Source organism: Coffea arabica, chromosome 6e, assembly GCF_036785885.1.
Source record: "Coffea arabica cultivar ET-39 chromosome 6e, Coffea Arabica ET-39 HiFi, whole genome shotgun sequence".
NCBI lineage: Eukaryota > Viridiplantae > Streptophyta > Magnoliopsida > Gentianales > Rubiaceae > Coffea > Coffea arabica.
The window spans coordinates 48,613,011-48,638,122 of record NC_092321.1 but is presented as its reverse complement, the minus strand read 5'-3'; the positions used below and the strand labels follow the sequence as shown (position 1 = coordinate 48,638,122).

General features: G+C 41.2%; 1 protein-coding gene and 1 long non-coding RNA gene across 2 annotated transcripts; one reads left to right on the top strand and one right to left on the bottom strand.

The window, feature by feature from the left end:
- Positions 1 to 1,050: 1,050 nt before the first annotated feature.
- Positions 1,051 to 12,339, top strand: LOC113736928 (uncharacterized). The gene is made up of 3 exons (XR_003459868.2): positions 1,051 to 2,036; positions 5,275 to 8,904; positions 12,143 to 12,339. It is a non-coding gene; the product is annotated as an uncharacterized lncRNA (long non-coding RNA).
- A 198-nt stretch (positions 12,340 to 12,537) lies between these two features.
- LOC113737276 (uncharacterized) lies at positions 12,538 to 18,194 on the bottom strand. The gene is made up of 4 exons (XM_072056240.1): positions 17,979 to 18,194; positions 17,518 to 17,907; positions 16,650 to 17,386; positions 12,538 to 16,549 (listed from the first exon to the last, which is right to left on the bottom strand). Exons 1-4 carry the CDS (start codon positions 18,192 to 18,194, stop codon positions 12,538 to 12,540), a joined length of 5,355 nt encoding a protein of 1,784 aa, XP_071912341.1.
- Between the last annotated feature and the right edge of the window lie 6,918 nt (positions 18,195 to 25,112).

The following is a 25,112-nucleotide window of genomic DNA, read 5'->3' as shown; positions in this document are numbered from 1 at the left end:
GAAGAGGTTTTATGGAGAAATTTGAAGTTGTAACGGTTGGATCAAGAGATTGAGCAAGAAAATGGAAGGCAAAAGTTGAGGGATTTTCTTTCTTTTCTCCTTATGTTGCTCGGCCAAGAAGAACCAGAAAATGAAGAAGATTAAGCTAGTTTATAAGGTAAGAAGGTAGGAAAAATAAGGATTAATTTCCACCACAAGTTTTGGCTAACACTTGGTCTAATTTCAACCACACAAATTTTCTCTTTCCTTGTTTTTTCTTTGCCTTAAATTTCGGCCAATAGGATGGCCAAGAGGGGAAAGATATTTTGCTCCATTAATGATAAACTTGTATGGCAAGAAAGTGGAATCAAGTGGTGCATTTAACCGGTAGTGCGTGGGTCCCACGTTCAAAATACGCTTTTAATTTCTCAAAAACTAACCGATACTAGAAAAATCATTTTAAAACTATTTTTGTTCATAAACTTTATCTGGGGAATTTTTCTAATCAAGAAAATGTAGAAAAGGCGGGCGTTAAAAAAATAAACCCTAGAAAATTAGAAAATTTCCGGGTTCTCAAACTCATTTTTTTTCGGGGCGTCACAGAGATTCCTACTCGACGTACAAATCTAATATCCCCAACTATAGACTTTTGTTCCGCACTTAACAAGCCAATCCCCACAGTCCGAGAACCCTCTCCCGGCACGAGCTCGATAGGAGCTCTGATACCACCTGTGACGGCCCCACTTCTCCCTAAGGCGAACCAGAGGGTTGGCGGGTCGCCTGCCTAACTCTCGCCAGGACTCATGCAAGCAAACCGACCAAATATCCACGTATAACTTAAACCAAAACACAATTCGCCATCCGATCATGCCAACTTTTAAGCGGCTTGAATACTAAAACACAATTTTTTTTTTTTCATTCGGCAAACCCCGTATACGGGGAGGGGATGCCTGTGAGAACCCGAAAATTATATTTATATTGATATTCTCAAAAATTATATATATATATATATATTTGTATTCTAATCTAATTGCCTTGAATCTTTGGTTAATCTAACGGTTGAATCGTGATTTTACTCCTATTGCCTCATTCAATTTATTGCATGTTGGTTTTCTTGGGGTGATATACCAACTCGTCCAACTAGCGAGGTAGGTGCGATAAATTTTGTGAACTAGAGGGAGATTTGTACAAAAGGGGTTATTGTGCTGCAAGGTGTTTTCGAAACGTATTTGTTTTGAAATTCTCTACCTTGAATGAATTATATTTCTTAGTAATTGGAAAATGATTTATATATGATTTTATACCTTCTTGTTTCGGTCCAATAATTTTGAAAACATTTGCAAGGGTTTAATTGAAGTAGTCAAACTTATTTGGTTGTGCAAACTCTATTTGAGCGGAAATGAAGGGTTAATCTTGGCTAATTACTTTTAGAATTATTGGATTTTTTACTTTGATCAAGACTAGTTTTAGTCTTCACCTTGGAAGCAAAATGGACCAAGACATTTCATTCATTTTCTTACCTCTTGGCCGACCATGGAGTGGAAATATCAGCCATAATCTTCTTCTCTTGGCCGAAAATTTTGACTAAGCAAGAGAGTAGGAAAAAACAAATTTAAGGGAAAGCTGCCGGATTGTTTTTCCTTGTCTTACTCCAATTGCCCAACCGAGAGAGACATATTTCTCCATTGCCTCCATTTTTGACCAAGTAGCATGCAAGTTGACTAAGCCAAATTTACTTCCTCTTGTTTCTTTTCTTTAGCTCAACCACCGAGAGAAAGAAAAACAAAGACAAACAAGACTGCTCACTTGTTTTGTCCCACCTTAGCCGAGAGAGAGTAGAGAGAGTTGAGAGGAAAAGATTGTGGCTTGCACCCACCTTCCAGCCGAGAGAAAATTTGGGGAAAACAAAGAAATTTCCCTTGTTTTGTTTCCACTTCAGCCAAGAGCAACCAGCGAGAGAAAACTGAAAGGAAGCTTGAGTCTTGTTTCCATTTCCAGCTTGTTTGATCGAGTAGAAGGACCAAAACAGGGGAGTTAACTTCTAGCTTGTTTTAAAGGTAACATGACTTGGAACTTTAATTTCTTTCACATACTTTAGAGGGCTTTTGATGTATATTTCCTTGAGGTTGGATTGAAGTAGAAATTGGTTGTAAAGACTGGATTTATTGCTGGAAATTTCTGGAAAACCAATGATAGGAAACATATGTTATACATTTACCTTAAGTTTATAAGAGGTTTGGCTGAAGAAATAAAGATTAAAATACTGACCAAGTGCTGGAAATGCTCAATAGAAGCTGTTATGTGATATTGTTGAGCTAAGCTGAGATTTTCTGATTGTTTCTTATGTGCATGACTGATATACACTCTCTAGTTCACGTATATGGACATGAATGTTAGACTTTAGCTAAGAATGAACCTTGCTGAAGAAAATTTAGATTAAAGGCTGATTGGGTGCTGGAAAATTTCTGAGATGACCGAGGCTAAGGAGCTAGAATTTTAACGCTTGTAACTGGAATTTCCTTGAAGACTCGTGTTAGCAGAAGTATGAAATATATCTACTTCAGGTTATATAGGATTACTAGCTGTGAAAGTCGTATGTAAGTTGTTCTAGTTGCTATGCTGCACTCTTGGCTTTATTTTTAGATAACAATGGTGAGTTTCTGAAATAGAAGTCGTGTCAGATGCTTCAAAGAGAGAGCTGCTGTGAAAACCAATATACTACGGATTTGGGTGCCAATATCTATGTCTCTTGGTTCCTTAGGTAGTGCTCTTCAAGGACACAGTATATGATTAATTTCCATTTTAGATATACGACCAGGTTCCGTATAAGAATAATGGTAGTGAAGTTCAAATTTTCTCCTTTTATAAAACATGTCAATGTTTTGCGGAAGTGGGTATTTAAACTTTAGATTGCTATTCATTGGTGCAGTTAAGCTGCATGATGGTTGGCTTAGTCTGGTTGCTATTCATTGGTGTAGTGGAACAAAACCCAAACTACAAACAACTTAGAATCCATGACTATTGAATAGAAAATGATTTAATCTTAGTCTACACATCTTACAAAACTTTCAACTTGGCATATACGTATATCTTTGGTTTTTGTTGAAATTTGATGCTTAAATTATGTTACAATTGCTGGTATGAATGTCATACTTAATGTATGGGTGGTTGGAATAAAAGTCTTGTGGTTTTAAAAGAGAAAAAAGAGTTTTTCACAAGTGAAATTGAGTTTCCAGATTTTCGGATTTCACTGACCAGTTTCAGTAAAATGCTTATATCTTGGTGTAGAAAAATCCGATTGAGGTGCCGTCAGTGGCATTTGAAACTAGACTCATGGGCCTTTGTTATGTAAAACCTTCATATTTTTCTGCCATGTGTACTGCTGTCCGTGACTCCTCAAAGTAGGCTGCCCTGCTTGAATGTCCTGTTTCTTCAGGAAAATGAATTTTTGACTTGGATCGAATATTTGGCCTATTTGTGATTTTAATCTCTAAAAAGTGTCTTCTGGGATGTGGTAGTACTAAAAATCTATTTTACAACAGTATAAATTTCATAATTTTTTGACTTGTGGAACTCGAGTTGCGAATTTTTAAAGTTTACTGTTACTATTCATCTCGGTAGATTCCTAAAGCAGAGAAACAGGCTTCTGGACTTTAAAACCTCGGACGGCCTACTTCCAACCTCTTACCTTGATTTTTCCACTTCCTTGACTTCAAATGTACCCCTATTGAACTTCTCTCGCTAATGTATCTCTTATTTCCTCAAAGTTTTACTCTTTTAACAAGTTATCTTAATTAAAACGGTTAAGACTTGTACTTAGCTTTTAGCCACTCTTTTCGAATTTCCAAGTGAAGCTTACTTGCTAGAATTGCTTTGTATTTGGATGACTTTTAGCCTATTGAACGACTATTGTGATGAGATTATTTATGTGTTTTGGGGCTGATTGAGAAAAAGAATGAAGCCATAAATGGCTGGAAAATAGGTAAATACCAAGGGCGTGCTGCCCAAATTTGCACTCGAGGGCTAGGTAGATATACTTGCGACTCGAGTAAGGCTTGAGAGCGAATACCACGTGAACCATCTAGAATATTTGCGTCTTCTTTTATCGAGGTATATGAGTTAGAATTCGGCCGAAACTTGTACCCTTGGAAAAATGAAAATTACGACTAATAGAAATACGTTTTCACCATTTCTTCGACTCAAATGGTATTTCAAAGTATAATTGCTTCAAAGTTACAAAGGTTTAAGAGCGAGCATGAATTGTTCTGCATTTGATAAGTATCGTGAATACCACTTAAACGATTTGCATTTACTTGATTTTCTTGAAGCGAAACTCCTATGTTTCGAACTTTAGAGAGTTTTACATGCATAAATGATATTTTATCGCAGATTTGGACTCCAACCAAAGAGTTGGACCTGAATGTGACTTTTGAGAGGCACTAGACCTTTGGTGAGTGCTTCCAAATACCTGATTGAACTGGACACTAGTTTTAATATTTGACCAATATGGTCGAATGATATGTGATTGGTATGATCGAGCAAGGGTGTACTTTATCGCACTTGCCCTAATGTGATATGTACTTGTTTATTGTTGCAATTGATTTGAGATACTTGTACGTGACTTGTAAGTACTGAGCGGCAGTATGTACCACACTCGATCTGAGTGGGAGGTACCTCTCATTCCCGTCTCCGTACTTTTATCTTGATTCAGTCGATTGGAGTGTTATCTCATCGACTTTTTGGGGACCCAAACCCCATTGGCTAGTTAATCGAGTCGAGCCGGCAAGGGCCTGGTCGATTAGATAATGAACCATGGGTATCTAGTGTTGTCGAGTGGAGTGTTATCTCCTCGACTAATCGGTATACTCGAGTATTACCACCAGTGTTTATCTTGGAGTTCGGGCCCGGTAAGGGGTTTGGTTGGTGGACGGAGATTGGAGTTAAGTGGTGATCTACTGGATTGGTTACTTTACTTGAAAGTTGACGGAGTGTCAACTAATATTTGATCAAGCTCTGGTGAAGCAATGGGAACTTGGCTCCTGAGAGCCATCCGTATCCTTATACTTGGAAATGATTATTGCCTATTGGATTATTGTTTCTTTTAAAAACCAAAAGCACTTTACACTCGCTCATTTGGAAATTTGCTACTTGAAGTGTTAGTGTTCACTTTTATGAACTTGTTATGCTCGCTATCTTTTGCTACGTTGATACGTGTACTTTTAAATAATGGCCAACTTGCTATTTGGAACCTCACTGGGCTTTTAGCTCATTCCACTCCATTTGTTTTCCTTACAGGGGGTACGGGCGAGGCGTGAGACATGTACCGACTAGCGTAGTTTAGTTGTTTTGAATTTTGAATTTGTACTTGTGCTAGTACCCGACCAGGGTTGATTGTACTCGAATTGTAAACACTTTGAAGTATTTTGGTATGTAGAAGCTTTGTATCTGGATTTGAGTTTCGATGTATATTATAAGTTTGAATTGCGATGTTATTTCTTGTCTATGGATGTATGCGTAAGATACGAGTGAGTGAGTCCTGGCGAGAGTTGGGCAGGCGGTCCGCCGAACCCTTTGGTACGCCTTAGGGGGAGGTGGGGCTGTCACAGGTGGTATCAGAGCTGCCTCGCGTGGTCTCTGCGTGGGGTGAGTTTGGGCCAAGTTGTGTTATGGTCCTGATTTCGTGAATAAACGTAAAGGACTAAGTGCTCTTTTTTGAACATAAGTTGTGAATCATGAATATTATAGGTGTCAAGCCTTTATCATGGTATTTGGGGACAATAGATATATCTGTCAGGTAGGAATCTCAAATGTATATGATTTACTCTTGGGACTGGCCAGCTCGAGTTGTGAATTATCTTATTTTGAATTCTTGTACCTGAATACTAAAGAGATAAGAGCATTAGGACGAGAGTCGATATCTCGATCGAATTTGAGTTAGGTTTGATGACAAAAGTCAAGGCACGGAGGCTATTAATAGTTTGGACCTGGGGATGTATTGAAACTATTGGTAAGGCTTAGGATCCTTATCATTTAGTGTACATAACTAGTTGTACTTCTTCGAGTTTTGATTAAGTATAGTTCTTGAAGGATTCCTTGTGTTAGTGTCATATAAGGTTATTTTCTTAGTTGTGTTAAGTAACTATAGTAGTCGATATGCGACATACGAGAGTTCAATGATGAAGGGCCAATGGTGTATTTAGGTCATGATTACAGGAATTGTTTTTGGACTAGGAAGAGTAGATTGGCGAATTACTACGTGATGTTTGCTACCTTGGATTGGCTTTACTAATGATAGATTTGAATTTGTCCATGTATTTGAAGAGTTTTGTACCTCGACTAATTTGAGAGGCTGATGATATATGATTTATGTGAGAAAGCATGAACATTAGGTGTTGCTCATTGGATTTTGGGTTTGTAGATAGTAGCATAATGAGGGGAACTGTATATAATGCTAGAGCATGGGTTGACGCTAGCTGATGAATTGAGTGGCATATTTTTATGGTTTAGGTTGTGCAACACAGATAAGGTACACTCAAGTACATGAGATGACTAGATGTGAGCCATGTTAATTTGGTAGTAATTCTTAGTTTGATCCAACTTGTGTCCTAGTGCAGACTAGTTTTTATGAATAAATTGGTGCCCTTGCACCGACAGAAAAAAAAAAAAACTTAGAGATTACATGGCTTGAAAGGAGATTGTATGGTTAGAGTGGTAATTTGTAATTTGATGGTCATTTATATGGTTAAGTGAATCAATGAAATGAAGAATTTGGAAGTTATACATGAGGAAACAGGGATTTTTCGAAGGGAGGTAGAGCTCCCAAAAGAAATCAATTGAAACAAAAAGATGTGGAAATAGCTGAACAAGTACATGGGAATGAAAAGGGAAGATGAAAAGATATTAATGGGGTGGTAATAGCAATTTGAAAGGGGTGCACTCGAACAAGACCCTCTTGGCAAGAAAGTTCAATATGGTAAAGGAAGTTTCATGATACAAAAAGGAAATGTAAAGAGATGGGTGGAGTCAAATTGGCAATTAAGAAGGACAAATAGAAAGAAGAGGTATATATCTTCTACTTGTGACTTGTGAATGCTGTAACTAAGACTAGAACGTGTTAGCGGAAAACTGGTGTATATTATAGAAGTGGCAAGCTTAAACACCAAGTGAGGAACTATTCAAACAAATTAGTTAGGCTATGGTGATTCTACTATATTAGCTGCAGTGAACAACTAGTTGTGTCCTTGAAGGTGTATCATGAATGCTTTACGTAATAGGATATATCTACTTGATGAACATGGGACTTGATACTTGATGTTTTTCCCTAGTGATAGTCAATGTTTGTCTTCGATTGGAGTTACATCTTGATATCCGATTATATGTGTTGTGCATTACTATTCTTGAGTTTAAGTGAGGATTCTTTCTTTGTGGTCCGTAATGAAGGAAATTCTATTAGAAAGGGGTAGTACACGTATAGGGATTTAATTGTAGACATGATCAGAGATTTACATAACAGACTAGTTGCCAGTGCATAGTGTATGAAGCCAACATTTAGTAAACGTAGCAAACAAGTTTCGTAGCTATGGTTCCTTTTCATCGAGTTCTAATTTTATATCCTCGTAAATATTCTAAGCCATCTTAGCCCTTCCTTAGAGCAATAGTTTAGCCATTACGTTCATACGACTATCCCTCAAGTAAACTTTAGTAGAAGCATCTAGGGTAGTAGGAAGCTACTTTGGAGTTGAGGAAAAACCCTGTAGAATCAAGCTTTGTATGAGCAAAGGTTGGAATTTCGAGGACGAAATTCTTTTAAGGGGGGAAGATTGTGAGAACCCGAAAATTATATTTATATTGATATTCTCAAAAATTATATATATATATATATTTGTATTCTAATCTAATTGCCTTGAATCTTTGGTTAATCTAACGGTTGAATCGTGATTTTACTCCTATTGCCTCATTCAATTTATTGCATGTTGGTTTTCTTGGGGTGATATACCAACTCGTCCAACTAGCGAGGTAGGTGCGATAAATTTTGTGAACTAGAGGGAGATTTGTACAAAAGGGGTTATTGTGCTGCAAGGTGTTTTCGAAACGTATTTGTTTTGAAATTCTCTACCTTGAATGAATTATATTTCTTAGTAATTGGAAAATGATTTATATATGATTTTATACCTTCTTGTTTCGGTCCAATAATTTTGAAAACATTTGCAAGGGTTTAATTGAAGTAGTCAAACTTATTTGGTTGTGCAAACTCTATTTGAGCGGAAATGAAGGGTTAATCTTGGCTAATTACTTTTAGAATTATTGGATTTTTTACTTTGATCAAGACTAGTTTTAGTCTTCACCTTGGAAGCAAAATGGACCAAGACATTTCATTCATTTTCTTACCTCTTGGCCGACCATGGAGTGGAAATATCAGCCATAATCTTCTTCTCTTGGCCGAAAATTTTGACTAAGCAAGAGAGTAGGAAAAAACAAATTTAAGGGAAAGCTGCCGGATTGTTTTTCCTTGTCTTACTCCAATTGCCCAACCGAGAGAGACATATTTCTCCATTGCCTCCATTTTTGACCAAGTAGCATGCAAGTTGACTAGGCCAAATTTACTTCCTCTTGTTTCTTTTCTTTAGCTCAACCACCGAGAGAAAGAAAAACAAAGACAAACAAGACTGCTCACTTGTTTTGTCCCACCTTAGCCGAGAGAGAGTAGAGAGAGTTGAGAGGAAAAGGTTGTGGCTTGCACCCACCTTCCAGCCGAGAGAAAATTTGGGGAAAACAAAGAAATTTCCCTTGTTTTGTTTCCACTTCAGCCAAGAGCAACCAGCGAGAGAAAACTGAAAGGAAGCTTGAGTCTTGTTTCCATTTCCAGCTTGTTTGATCGAGTAGAAGGACCAAAACAGGGGAGTTAACTTCTAGCTTGTTTTAAAGGTAACATGACTTGGAACTTTAATTTCTTTCACATACTTTAGAGGGCTTTTGATGTATATTTCCTTGAGGTTGGATTGAAGTAGAAATTGGTTGTAAAGACTGGATTTATTGCTGGAAATTTCTGGAAAACCAATGATAGGAAACATATGTTATACATTTACCTTAAGTTTATAAGAGGTTTGGCTGAAGAAATAAAGATTAAAATACTGACCAAGTGCTGGAAATGCTCAATAGAAGCTGTTATGTGATATTGTTGAGCTAAGCTGAGATTTTCTGATTGTTTCTTATGTGCATGACTGATATACACTCTCTAGTTCACGTATATGGACATGAATGTTAGACTTTAGCTAAGAATGAACCTTGCTGAAGAAAATTTAGATTAAAGGCTGATTGGGTGCTGGAAAATTTCTGAGATGACCGAGGCTAAGGAGCTAGAATTTTAACGCTTGTAACTGGAATTTCCTTGAAGACTCGTGTTAGCAGAAGTATGAAATATATCTACTTCAGGTTATATAGGATTACTAGCTGTGAAAGTCGTATGTAAGTTGTTCTAGTTGCTATGCTGCACTCTTGGCTTTATTTTTAGATAACAATGGTGAGTTTCTGAAATAGAAGTCGTGTCAGATGCTTCAAAGAGAGAGCTGCTGTGAAAACCAATATACTACGGATTTGGGTGCCAATATCTATGTCTCTTGGTTCCTTAGGTAGTGCTCTTCAAGGACACAGTATATGATTAATTTCCATTTTAGATATACGACCAGGTTCCGTATAAGAATAATGGTAGTGAAGTTCAAATTTTCTCCTTTTATAAAACATGTCAATGTTTTGCGGAAGTGGGTATTTAAACTTTAGATTGCTATTCATTGGTGCAGTTAAGCTGCATGATGGTTGGCTTAGTCTGGTTGCTATTCATTGGTGTAGTGGAACAAAACCCAAACTACAAACAACTTAGAATCCATGACTATTGAATAGAAAATGATTTAATCTTAGTCTACACATCTTACAAAACTTTCAACTTGGCATATACGTATATCTTTGGTTTTTGTTGAAATTTGATGCTTAAATTATGTTACAATTGCTGGTATGAATGTCATACTTAATGTATGGGTGGTTGGAATAAAAGTCTTGTGGTTTTAAAAGAGAAAAAAGAGTTTTTCACAAGTGAAATTGAGTTTCCAGATTTTCGGATTTCACTGACCAGTTTCAGTAAAATGCTTATATCTTGGTGTAGAAAAATCCGATTGAGGTGCCGTCAGTGGCATTTGAAACTAGACTCATGGGCCTTTGTTATGTAAAACCTTCATATTTTTCTGCCATGTGTACTGCTGTCCGTGACTCCTCAAAGTAGGCTGCCCTGCTTGAATGTCCTGTTTCTTCAGGAAAATGAATTTTTGACTTGGATCGAATATTTGGCCTATTTGTGATTTTAATCTCTAAAAAGTGTCTTCTGGGATGTGGTAGTACTAAAAATCTATTTTACAACAGTATAAATTTCATAATTTTTTGACTTGTGGAACTCGAGTTGCGAATTTTTAAAGTTTACTGTTACTATTCATCTCGGTAGATTCCTAAAGCAGAGAAACAGGCTTCTGGACTTTAAAACCTCGGACGGCCTACTTCCAACCTCTTACCTTGATTTTTCCACTTCCTTGACTTCAAATGTACCCCTATTGAACTTCTCTCGCTAATGTATCTCTTATTTCCTCAAAGTTTTACTCTTTTAACAAGTTATCTTAATTAAAACGGTTAAGACTTGTACTTAGCTTTTAGCCACTCTTTTCGAATTTCCAAGTGAAGCTTACTTGCTAGAATTGCTTTGTATTTGGATGACTTTTAGCCTATTGAACGACTATTGTGATGAGATTATTTATGTGTTTTGGGGCTGATTGAGAAAAAGAATGAAGCCATAAATGGCTGGAAAATAGGTAAATACCAAGGGCGTGCTGCCCAAATTTGCACTCGAGGGCTAGGTAGATATACTTGCGACTCGAGTAAGGCTTGAGAGCGAATACCACGTGAACCATCTAGAATATTTGCGTCTTCTTTTATCGAGGTATATGAGTTAGAATTCGGCCGAAACTTGTACCCTTGGAAAAATGAAAATTACGACTAATAGAAATACGTTTTCACCATTTCTTCGACTCAAATGGTATTTCAAAGTATAATTGCTTCAAAGTTACAAAGGTTTAAGAGCGAGCATGAATTGTTCTGCATTTGATAAGTATCGTGAATACCACTTAAACGATTTGCATTTACTTGATTTTCTTGAAGCGAAACTCCTATGTTTCGAACTTTAGAGAGTTTTACATGCATAAATGATATTTTATCGCAGATTTGGACTCCAACCAAAGAGTTGGACCTGAATGTGACTTTTGAGAGGCACTAGACCTTTGGTGAGTGCTTCCAAATACCTGATTGAACTGGACACTAGTTTTAATATTTGACCAATATGGTCGAATGATATGTGATTGGTATGATCGAGCAAGGGTGTACTTTATCGCACTTGCCCTAATGTGATATGTACTTGTTTATTGTTGCAATTGATTTGAGATACTTGTACGTGACTTGTAAGTACTGAGCGGCAGTATGTACCACACTCGATCTGAGTGGGAGGTACCTCTCATTCCCGTCTCCGTACTTTTATCTTGATTCAGTCGATTGGAGTGTTATCTCATCGACTTTTTGGGGACCCAAACCCCATTGGCTAGTTAATCGAGTCGAGCCGGCAAGGGCCTGGTCGATTAGATAATGAACCATGGGTATCTAGTGTTGTCGAGTGGAGTGTTATCTCCTCGACTAATCGGTATACTCGAGTATTACCACCAGTGTTTATCTTGGAGTTCGGGCCCGGTAAGGGGTTTGGTTGGTGGACGGAGATTGGAGTTAAGTGGTGATCTACTGGATTGGTTACTTTACTTGAAAGTTGACGGAGTGTCAACTAATATTTGATCAAGCTCTGGTGAAGCAATGGGAACTTGGCTCCTGAGAGCCATCCGTATCCTTATACTTGGAAATGATTATTGCCTATTGGATTATTGTTTCTTTTAAAAACCAAAAGCACTTTACACTCGCTCATTTGGAAATTTGCTACTTGAAGTGTTAGTGTTCACTTTTATGAACTTGTTATGCTCGCTATCTTTTGCTACGTTGATACGTGTACTTTTAAATAATGGCCAACTTGCTATTTGGAACCTCACTGGGCTTTTAGCTCATTCCACTCCATTTGTTTTCCTTACAGGGGGTACGGGCGAGGCGTGAGACATGTACCGACTAGCGTAGTCTAGTTGTTTTGAATTTTGAATTTGTACTTGTGCTAGTACCCGACCAGGGTTGATTGTACTCGAATTGTAAACACTTTGAAGTATTTTGGTATGTAGAAGCTTTGTATCTGGATTTGAGTTTCGATGTATATTATAAGTTTGAATTGCGATGTTATTTCTTGTCTATGGATGTATGCGTAAGATACGAGTGAGTGAGTCCTGACGAGAGTTGGGCAGGCGGTCCGCCGAACCCTTTGGTACGCCTTAGGGGGAGGTGGGGCTGTCACAATGCCAGCCCCAAATCTTATTGCAGAACAAATGAACGAGTGCAGAACAAAAAAAAAAAACAGACAGTTACAACCAAAACCACAGCCTAACTCACTTCACTGATCCAACGAACACCCGGCACACCCCGTGCGTCAAGACTAATCGAAGCCCGAACCAGAGCCGGCAGTTGGTGAACCTGATCATACACCCGGGTGCTTCCAGCCCCTAAAGCTGCTAACCTATCCGCAGAGGAGTTAGCCTCCCGGAAAATATGTGAGAGAGAAGCCGAAAAACCTTCCAAAAGATCTCTTATCTTCCTCAAAATATTACATAATGGCCATTTAGCAATGACCCCAGAGCCAACCAAATGCACCAACGTTTTGGAGTCCACCTCTACCAATGAAGGGCAAAACCCCCTCTGAACACACAACTGCAAACCCAACAACAAAGCCATACTTTCTGCCTCCAACACCTGGTGATCTCCAAATTCCTTGTAGAAAGCAAAGATCAACTTCCCATGACTATCCCGCAATAGACCACCACCCGAGGCCCTACCACGATTCACACTCGCGTCCGAGTTGAGCTTAAGCAAACTTAGTGGCGGTTTCTCCCAGGCCACCGCACAAGGGGTCCCCCTCCGCGGGGAAACTTTAATGAACCTGAGTAACTCACAATCCGCATCCCCCGTAAAATGCGCCCGACGAAACTTACCTGCCCTCCCGAGCTGGTCCAGAAAACAATCCATCTCGCGGAGTATCCTGCCAACCTCCCATCGCCTGCCCTGATACCGCTCCTGGTTCCTGGCAAGCCAAAGGAACCAGCACACTACAACCGGCATGACTGCCCGAATGTGATCCTTCGTAGAGGAAGCTGACGTAAAATGCCAAGAGATAAAAATCGACGTCATACTGGAGCAATTACGCAGCTGAAAACCAAATCGGCCAGACACTCTCCTCCACACTTCCGAAGCAACTGGACCAGTTAAGAAAACATGCAAAAGAGTCTCCTCCGCCAGGTAGCAACACCCGCACCGAGAGGGCAAAGCCAAACCCCGAAAACTCAATGTCATATCTAGAGGGAGGAAATTACGCACCAATCTCCAGGCCAAAAAAGACATTTTGGCCGGCAAAACCGAAGGCCAAAGAAGGGAATCGACAACTGAACGAAGCCTCCTTTGCCGAAGCACCTCCCATGCCGACCTAACCGTGAAATCGCCCGATGGCGAAGGCACCCACACCATCATATCCTTCCGAGCCACATCGTGAGACACTTCTTTGATCGCCTGGACGACAAACCCTGGAACCCACCGGCCAAGCCGCTGTTCATCCCAACCATCCCTAGCAATAAACTCTGCGACTTGAAAATGAGGCTTGTCAGAGCCACCCACCACACTCTCTAAGGGCTCATTAAAAACCCATCTATCCTTCCAAAAATCCACAAGTCCTTCCCCTAAACACCACCTAATGTTCTGTTCAGCCATTTGACGTACGGCCACAAGACGCTTCCACGTATCTGTAGCCCGCTCTACCAATGCCTCCGAAGGATGAACTCCTTTGATGTATTTGGCATGCATGAACTTTGCCCAAATGGACTCTCCAAGCCTAAACCGCCACCATAGTTTAACCGCAAAAGCCCTTGCCATGTCATTAAAGGACCGAAAACCCAGACCCCCCTCATCAATGGGAAAACACAGCTTGTCCCAGGAAGACCAATGAATGCGCCTCTCCCCCTTATTATCCCAAAGAAAGGAATTACAAATTGTACCCAACCGTGTGAGTACCGCCTTTGGAGGATTCACCACCTGAAGTAAGTACATAGGTAATGAAGCCAGTACATGCCGTACTAAAACCATCTTACCCCCAAAGGAGAGCAGCTTAGTACTCCAGTGTTCAAGACGGGCCCGCATTTTAGAGACAATATCATCAAACAAGACACCCCGCCTCCGGCCTTTATATATAGGAGCACCCAAATAGGTGAATGGGAAGCATTGCCTGTGAAAGCCTAGGACCCTAGTCACCAACTGCTCCTGTTCCGACGTAGCCCCTGAAGGCAGAAAAAAAGAGCTCTTGCTGACATTCACCCTTTGGCCTGAAGTCTCCTCGTACTCCGACAAAAAACCCTTTATTGCAACCAGGCACTCCTCTGAACATCTTGTGAACAAAAGCATATCATCCGCAAAAGCAAGGTACGGCACCGGAAGCCCTGCCGTAACAAAATACCGACCAGGCTGACGCTCCAGCAGATGGTGTAACCCGCGGCCTAAAAATTCTGCCACTAACACAAATAGGCCAGGAGAAACCGGGTCGCCCTGCCTAACACCCCTTGAAGATTTAAAAAATCCAGCAGCCTCACCATTCACCAATACTGAGAACCAATTATTAGACACCAGACGAAAGAAAATGTCGACCACCTGTTCCGCAAAACCAAATTTACGAAGCATAAACAAAAGAAATGGCCACTCGACCCTGTCATATGCCTTTTCCATGTCCAACTTTAACATGAGGTTCGGGTGTCTCAGGCGCCTATCTAAATCTACCACCAGCTCCTGCGTCAAAAGGATGTTATCCGTTATCCCCCGGCCTGGAACAAAACCAGTCTGCCACGGTGATACTAAGGCAGGGAGAACCCTACCCAATCGATCCGAGACGAGCTTAGAAATAACTTTAGAACAGACGTTACAAAGACTAATTGGCCGAAAGTCCTTCCACTGCATGGCGCCTGCGATCTTAGGCAATAACAAAATAGATGTGCTAGTGAAACTCCTAGGCAAACGCATACCCTGGAAAAAAGCCTGAACCGCCTCCAATAAATCAGACTGGATAATATCCCAACAGGCTTGGTAAAAACCCGCCCCAAAATCGTCTGGTCCTGGTGCACTGTCTGCGTCCAACGCGAAAACCACCCCCTTTAATTCTGCCATGTCTGGTAAAGCAGCTAACATGTCATTGTCCGCCGGCGCCAACTGAGGGACCGAGAAGGGAAGCACCGGCGAATGCCACCCATGTCGTTCAGAAGCGAATAAAGACGAATAGAAATCCACTGCGGACTGCCTGATGTGTTGTAGATCCTCCAACCATGCACCCGACTGATCTTTAATTCGAGCGACAAAATTGAAATTTCGCCGTTGCCGGCATTTAGAGTGAAAATATGCTGAGTTAGCATCCCCAACCTGCAACCATTTGATGCCCGCCTTCTGCCTCCAATACTCACCCTCCAACGCCAAACTCCGTGCATAAGCCGCCTTTGCCTCCTCCAACGCTGCCCAGGACGCCGAATCCATCTCCGCGTCAAACTGCTCCTCACGTTGCTTCATCAAAGCCTCGGCCTCCCGTACCTTGCTAAAAATGTTGCCAAATACTTGGACATTCCAAACCTGCAGGCACCCCTTAACAGCTTTCAGCTTGTTATAAAATTTCAGCATACCCTCACCCTCAACCGGCATCGCCCAACCCTGTCGAACCACGTTCATAAAACCCGAATGCCGCCTCCAAACATTCAGAAATCTAAACGACCGCTTGCTGTGGCCCCCATTCTGACAGTTAATCAAGACTGGAGCATGATCTGACCGTCCCCTGGCCAAGTGGGAGACATGCGAGAATTCATACCCATCAGCCCACTCCTGATTCAAGAAGGCCCTATCCAATCTCTGCCATACTCTACCATTCGTCCAGGTAAATAACCCCCCATCAAATGGCACCTCCGACAAGCCACAACTGCCGATAGCTGCATTAAATTCCTCCATGTTCCTTGCATTAGCCGGAGAACCGCCCACACGCTCCTCCGAGGTGGAGATGACATTAAAATCCCCTGCCAGTAGCCATGGCCCGATAACCTCTCCCGCTAATCCTTCCATTGCCGACCACAATTCTCGACGCCCCACCCTCGAGCATCTAGCATAAACTGCCGAAACTTGAATTGAACACCCAGAGGAAAATATGATGTGCATGTGAAGAAGCTGCTCTGCCATCTCCCTGAAGCTCAAAGACAGCTCACTATACCAAAATACCCACACCTTGTTATGCAATGCTCCCAAAGCCTTATCAAACCCCAGGAGCCGACGTACCACCTCCAATTGTGGAATGTCCGACAAAGGTTCCAAAAGAACCAGCAATCTTATTCTATTATTTATGCAAATCTTATGCAAATATCTAAGGGAATCCTTGCGAGAAGCCCCACGTATATTCCAAACTACAAACTTAATGGGACTTAACATGAGACCGCAAAGAATAGTGATTTTTAGATTGGAACTGAACCTGATTAAGAGGAGCGTTCTCCGAGTGGCCACCCTGGAGCCTAATTTCAATTCGACCAGCGCCCGTGACCTGAGGCTGCTCCCGCGCACTCAGCCCCTCCCTTGATCGCTTTGAAGCATGGCGCAGCCGACGATGCAACACCATTTGAAACTGTTTTAGCTGCTCCCACGGTGCTACTTCCCCCGGATTATCCCCGTCCGAGCACTGCCGTCTATGCCCCTTGGCTGCCCGAAAATGACCAGCAGACCTAGCAGGAATACGATCAAAATCCTGCACCTCCATGTCATCAATAGCGTTCAACACCGCAAAGGTATTAACAGACGCCGCGACCAACTCCTCCCTCTCCCGTTCCTCCACCTGCATTACCAACGTATGAGCCGAGGCCTGCTCCAACTCCTTTAAATCCCCCGAAGACGTTTCAGGTATAGCAGCAATCACATCAGCAGCAACCGAAAGTGCAGCAGTCCCATCACCAGCCAAAACTTCTTCTGCTGTCGAAACGTTAACAAAATTAGTCAATAACATCGGCGCCTTCTGAACCCATGTTTGGTGCTGCACCCCCCGCCCTATATCAGCGACCACAGAGGGAGCACCCATCTCAGGATCACCATTTCCGGCAATTTTGCCCTCTACTCCCTGGCCAGAAACCAAGGCACCATCAGTCCGCTGACGCCACTCCACCTGTTTCCGCGCTCCTTCCCTCTGCAAGAGAGAATGACCATTGTTAGGCTGGGAACCCACCGTTGCTGTCCCGATCCTCTTGGAAGGCTGGAGATCCGGATTCTTCCTAAAACATTTCGGCCACAAAATTTCGGCCAGCTCTCATATTCTACAGCCTGCCAGAACCCGTCCTGAGCCTCCCCAATCCAAATACGGTTCGGGGGCTGCTTTGATATATCCATCTCAATCAGGACCCTCGCCACCGAAGGACGTCGAAGGGCCAAAGTCGCTGCGTCAATCTTCAGACATCGTCCCAACAAACCAGCTAATTTGGCAATGTACATCGCATTAAACAAAGGCAAAGGAAGTGATGGCAAAGATACCCACACCGGAGCATATGTCGAATCCTGATGAACTTTGAAATCCAATGTCCATTTGGATATCAGCATCTGCGCTCCCTTCACGAACCAAGACCGGCGCACAAAAAGTCGTGTATAATCCTCCTCCGTCGACGGCCTGATCAGTACGTGATTCATATCCAGAAGGCCAACCTCACAGTCTCCCTTGAGACCCAGCGAAACAAAAAACCCCTAATAACCTCCATTGGTGGGCGACGAAACGGAAAACGTCCGACCAAAGCATTCTTAAAAGGCCTCGAAAGCAGATGCATATCTCTCTGGGATAATCGCAGCTCCGGCTCCCCTCTATGAATTGAACAACAACCCAGATCAGGAATATTTGACACCTCCAGCTGGCCCGAACCAGATAGCACGTCGGCGAATGACTTGGAAGGTGCTGCGCAGCCAGGTGCACCCTCTGTGGCCGGCGGCGGCCACGGAGGCCCCTCCATGCACGTTCCTCAAAGATTAGGGTTACAGCACGAATTACCTTTTGGCATGCACGAATTACCTTTTTTCGCTAAGTTTCCAAAAACCCAATTCATACATATATATATGTACACCACTAAAACACATTAACTTCAAAGATAACAACATCCGAAGTTAGCCAATCGGCGGCTCCTAAACACCACACGCGTTACATTCAAGAAGTAAAGTCTTACAGTTTCCAAAACATAAAATTTCATACAGCCCGAGTATATATACACATACAAGCCAAATATTATAATCAGGGTTTACACTTTTCCAGCTTCAAGTGGCAATCCCAAAACAAAACTATATCGTTTAATTCAAATACATTACAAGCCACAAAACGAAGTAGATACATTCTTAAGAAGATATAAGTAGCTCAGATTTCTCAAACCTCAAGACCTGTCAAGGAAAACAAATAAACGTGGGGTGAGCTAAAGCTCAGTGGTGCCCCAAAATCATGCAATAACTTGAAACAATTAACACGTATTGATTCGACTGAAGTAAATAAATAGGGAAGCAATAATATTCGAGTATACCTTAGACTGGTCGAGGGATTCACCCAACGACATTACGTCCAACACTTATATTTATAGACTGGTCGAGGGATTCACCCAACGACTTTACGTCCAACACTTGAATGTTATAGACTGGTCGAGGGATTCACCCAACGACTTTACGTCCAACACTTGATTACCAGGACAGGATAAGAGGCCCTCCCACCCTTATGGTGTGGTGTAACAGCCCCACTTTCCCCTAAGGCGAACCAAAGGGGTTAGCGGACTGCCTGCCCAACTCTCGCCAGGACTACGGATCAGATTAGAGCTATCTATTGCGATCCGAAACTTACAAACGCGCGTAAACAAATCAAAATAGTAAAATAACCAAGAATAAAATAAAATGAAATTCGGAGTCGGCCATGAATAGTAACCGACCCGTCAGAACCCAACCGAAATAGCTAACAAACATTCACATCTGAACTTTAGCGTTTACCAATCAAAATGACATACAAAAGTTTCAAAAGTTAATATATACACACGGTTTGCCAAATCAAAAACAAACGCCCCAAAAGTACACTTAGGGTTTTAATACATGAGCTATGCAAAAGATATGTTCAACTACCTCAATTTGGCAGCCATTTGTCAAATCCAGTCCAAATGTATTTATTTTTCCTGTAAGGAAAACAAAAGGAACAGAACGGGGTGAACTTGCGCTCAATGAGGTACCAAACAAATAGCATTAAAATCATGGCATTTCACATTTAACAAATCAGATACACATGTCAGATGTAAAGCAAAGGAACCAATGATTCAAATCAGAAGGATACGGGTGGCTCTCAGGAGCCAAATTTCCAGCGCAATACTTGATCCAAACCGGTTGACTCTCCGTCAACGTATATAGAACCCATGCGTCCGTAGACCCCTCTTATCACCGAATTCCGTCCACCAAACACCCCTTTACCGGGCCCGCTCACCTCAAACGAACAAAAATGGTAATACTCGAGTATACCCGGAATCAAGGGTCTCAATACCCAAAATCCCCGAACAGACTACCGTGGTTCGTTATCTAATCGTCCAGGCCCTTGCCGGCCCGACTCGAATAACTTAGCCACAGGATTGAGCTCATAGGTCATAGAAATCCGAACAGAAATCCGAACAGATGCAGACACAGATAACAGATTCAAATTTTGCATAGTAAATTGGCATATGAGCAGACTAGAGAACGAGTGTGATAAAGTACACCCTCGTCTCGAACAAATAAACAGATTGCAGAGCAGAAATCAAGTTAAATAGCAATGGAGGGGAGTGGTACACTCACCGGCTCAACTTCAAAAGTTTTCACTTCAGATTGGCCTTAATCGCCAAGAAACCCTAAAATAATCAAAATAAATCAATTGAAGGTTTTACTTTCAGAATCGAGTAAACACAATGCACATGAGGCTCGACTACTAGTCGTATGCCTCGCCAAAATAATTACTAATGCAAGGGTGGAAAACATGATTTTCTTGGAAACAAAAAGCTAACATGAAGACTTAGGCGCAAACAACCCAAAAGCCTTTCATTCTACCAAAAGGCAAATCCAACTTAAAGGAACCAACGGCCTAGAAAATTGGGCAGCACTTCCCCTGAAATTCTTACTTTTCCAGCCATTAAGGCTTCATTATTTTTCTTCAATCACAACCCAACAACACACAGATAAGCATTTCATGTCAAGAGCCGTTCCATAGGCTCACAATATCATAAAACAAGAAACCATACCGAGCCATAAACAACACCAATTCACAACCCCAATAGGGTTTTATAAACATATACAAGCATGAAAGCAAACCAGAAATTAAGAAAGGGCTTTAACCTAAGCCTTGATAAGAAAACCGGATTTGACCTCATAATGCGGTAATGGCACAACTCTCACTACAAATATCGGATGGGGGTGTAAGACCCACCATTTCGAAGCCAAGAAACAGAGCTACAACAATGTAGAAGGCCTCTCAGTCCAAATCCTAGCACAACTAGGTCAAAAGTGCCAAATACCAAACCAGAATTACCAAAACAGGTTTGCAAAACACACAAAACTGTAATACGTCAATCTCAGTCTACACAGGTCCAAATGCCGAAATTCCAAAGGCATAAGTTAGCTAAAACATCCAGCTACATTTACTCAAAAGACACCAACTTCAAAATCCAAACCAATTCCAGTCAAAACAGGCAATTACTATCGCAGTTCGGACATTCTGTGCACCAAAAACAGCAACAGTAAAAACGGCATAACTCTCTCTATACTACTCCAAATGCCCTGAAATTTTGCAGGCACTTCAAAATCATCAATACCTACAACTTTCATGTTTTGAGCAAAGTCCAATTCGGCCTCTAGCTATGACCTAAAATTTCGGACAGAATAGGGGTTCATGAACCCTAACTTTTCACATTTCATTCCAAATCCAAAATTGGTTGCATTTAACCACAATTCACACCTACTAGAGCCAAAGCCCCTTATTACCAACCATCATACTAGTCCAAAACATCAAAATCATATGAAACCAGAAAATTCATCATAAAATGGAAAACTTCACCAAAACTCTTCAAATCAAGAAATAAATCACATTTTCCAACACTCAAGCCACTTCTAAGCATAATATAACCATCATTAGATGTAGTAGGGTGTTCAAGCATCACTTACCAAGCAATCAAGAGAGATAGGGAGTGTGGACACCTTAGCTCTTCAAATCAACTTCACTAATACACTCAAGAGCACCAAAGGAAGGAATTTCATGGAGTAGATTCTAGTTTAAGGACTTGAGTTGGGTGATTTGAGCTTGTTGGAAGCTTAAACTTGGAAGAGTTTTTCTTTCTTCTTTGATGAGAGGTTCGGCCAACACAAGGGAAGAAAATGGTGAATTTTGTGAATTTTTGGAGATATTTAACCAATTTTGGTCAAAGGTCAAAATAGTGAATAGTAACTCTTAAAGTCAAACCAATGGAAAATTGACACTTGGCACTCTAATAAATGCATTCCTATCCTTTCTTTTCTCTCTCACATCAATCAAATCTCACTCTCTACTTATCTCGTAACATCCGATAACTTTTCCACAGTATCCGAAACTTAACCGTATTGGCCGAATTTTCCCGAACTTTTCGCACTCGTGGGTCCCACGTCCAATATATATTCTTAATTTTCTAAAAACTATCCAATACGAGAAAACTCATCTTAAAACTATAATTACTCATAAAATTCACCAGGAAAATATTCCTAAGCCAGAAAATGCAGAAAACATGCAATTAAGGGGAAATAAACCCTAGGAAAAATATTAGGGTTTTACGGGTTCTCACACTCTCCCCCCCTTAAAAGAATTTCGTCCTCGAAATTCCTTATCAGCGGAATCCCTCAAATCTAAGGTACCCAACGGATCAAGCAAATGACTAGCCCAAATTGCCTACCTAGGCTCTCATCTCTTCCGTATCCGGGCACAAGAATCCCATCTAAGATAATTCACAACTCGAGCCGGCCGGTCCCAAGAGTAAACCATCCTTATTAAAGATTCCTACCCGACATACATACCTAGTTTCCTCGAGTCCCATGATAATGATTCGCACACTTATCACATGCCCGGTTCATAACTTACGCTCAAACGAGCACTTAAACACATTCATGAAATTAGGACCACAACACCACTTGGCCCAGTCTCACTCCGCGCAGAGACCACGCGAAGTGGCTCTGATACCACTTGTAACAGCCCCACTTTCCCCTAAGGCGAACCAAAGGGGTTAGCGGACTGCCTGCCCAGCTCTCGCCAGGACTACGGATCAGATTAGAGCTATCTATTGCGATCCGGAACTTACAAACGCGCGTAAACAAATCAAAATAGTAAAATAACCCAGAATAAAATAAAATGAAATCCGGAGTCGGCCATGAATAGTAACCGACCCGTCAGAACCCAACCGAAATAGCTAACAAACATTCACATCTGAACTTTAGCGTTTACCAATCAAAATGACATACAAAAGTTTCAAAAGTTAATATATACACACGGTTTGCCAAATCAAAAACAAACGCCCCAAAAGTACACTTAGGGTTTTAATACATGAGCTATGCAAAAGATATGTTCAACTAGCTCAATTTGGCAGCCATTTGTCAAATCCAGTCCAAATGTATTTATTTTTCCTGTAAGGAAAACAAAAGGAACAGAACGGGGTGAGCTTGCGCTCAATGAGGTACCAAACAGATAGCATTAAAATCATGGCATTTCACATTTAACAAATCAGATACACATGTCAGATGTAAAGCAAAGGAACCAATGATTCAAATCAGAAGGATACGGGTGGCTCTCAGGAGCCAAATTTCCAGCGCAATACTTGATCCAAACCGGTTGACTCTCCGTCAACGTATATAGAACCCATGCGTCCGTAGACCCCTCTTATCACCGAATTCCGTCCACCAAACACCCCTTTACCGGGCCCGCTCACCTCAAACGAACAAAAATGGTAATACTCGAGTATACCCGGAATCAAGGGTCTCAATACCCAAAATCCCCGAACAGACTACCGTGGTTCGTTATCTAATCGTCCAGGCCCTTGCCGGCCCGACTCGAATAACTTAGCCACAGGATTGAGCTCATAGGTCATAGAAATCCGAACAGAAATCCGAACAGATGCAGACACAGATAACAGATTCAAATTTTGCATAGTAAATTGGCATATGAGCAGACTAGAGAACGAGTGTGATAAAGTACACCCTCGTCTCGAACAAATAAACAGATTGCAGAGCAGAAATCAAGTTAAATAGCAATGGAGGGGAGTGGTACACTCACCGGCTCAACTTCAAAAGTTTTCACTTCAGATTGGCCTTAATCGCCAAGAAACCCTAAAATAATCAAAATAAATCAATTGAAGGTTTTACTTCCAGAATCGAGTAAACACAATGCACATGAGGCTCGACTACTAGTCGTATGCCTCGCCAAAATAATTACTAATGCAAGGGTGGAAAACATGATTTTCTTGGAAACAAAAAGGTAACATGAAGACTTAGGCGAAAACAACCCAAAAGCCTTTCATTCTACCAAAAGGCAAATCCAACTTAAAGGAACCAACGGCCTAGAAAATCGGGCAGCACTTCCCCTAAAATTCTTACTTTTCCAGCCATTAAGGCTTCATTATTTTTCTTCAATCACAACCCAACAACACACAGATAAGCATTTCATGTCAAGAGCCGTTCCATAGGCTCACAATATCATAAAACAAGAAACCATACCGAGCCATAAACAACACCAATTCACAACCCCAATAGGGTTTTATAAACATATACAAGCATGAAAGCAAACCAGAAATTAAGAAAGGGCTTTAACCTAAGCCTTGATAAGAAAACCGGATTTGACCTCATAATGCGGTAATGGCACAACTCTCACTACAAATATCGGATGGGGGTGTAAGACCCACCATTTCGAAGCCAAGAAACAGAGCTACAACAATGTAGAAGGCCTCTCAGTCCAAATCCTAGCACAACTAGGTCAAAAGTGCCAAATACCAAACCAGAATTACCAAAACAGGTTTGCAAAACACACAAAACTGTAATACGTCAATCTCAGCCTACACAGGTCCAAATGCCGAAATTCCAAAGGCATAAGTTAGCTAAAACATCCAGCTACATTTACTCAAAAGACACCAACTTCAAAATCCAAACCAATTCCAGTCAAAACAGGCAATTACTATCGCAGTTCGGACATTCTGTGCACCAAAAACAGCAACAGTAAAAACGGCATAACTCTCTCTATACTACTCCAAATGCCCTGAAATTTTGTAGGCACTTCAAAATCATCAATACCTACAACTTTCATGTTTTGAGCAAAGTCCAATTCGGCCTCTAGCTATGACCTAAAATTTCGGACAGAATAGGGGTTCATGAACCCTAACTTTTCACATTTCATTCCAAATCCAAAATTGGTTGCATTTAACCACAATTCACACCTACTAGAGCCAAAGCCCCTTATTACCAACCATCATACTAGTCCAAAACATCAAAATCATATGAAACCAGAAAATTCATCATAAAATGGAAAACTTCACCAAAACTCTTCAAATCAAGAAATAAATCACATTTTCCAACACTCAAGCCACTTCTAAGCATAATATAACCATCATTAGATGTAGTAGGGTGTTCAAGCATCACTTACCAAGCAATCAAGAGAGATAGGGAGTGTGGACACCTTAGCTCTTCAAATCAACTTCACTAATACACTCAAGAGCACCAAAGGAAGGAATTTCATGGAGTAGATTCTAGTTTAAGGACTTGAGTTGGGTGATTTGAGCTTGTTGGAAGCTTAAACTTGGAAGAGTTTTTCTTTCTTCTTTGATGAGAGGTTCGGCCAACACAAGGGAAGAAAATGGTGAATTTTGTGAATTTTTGGAGAT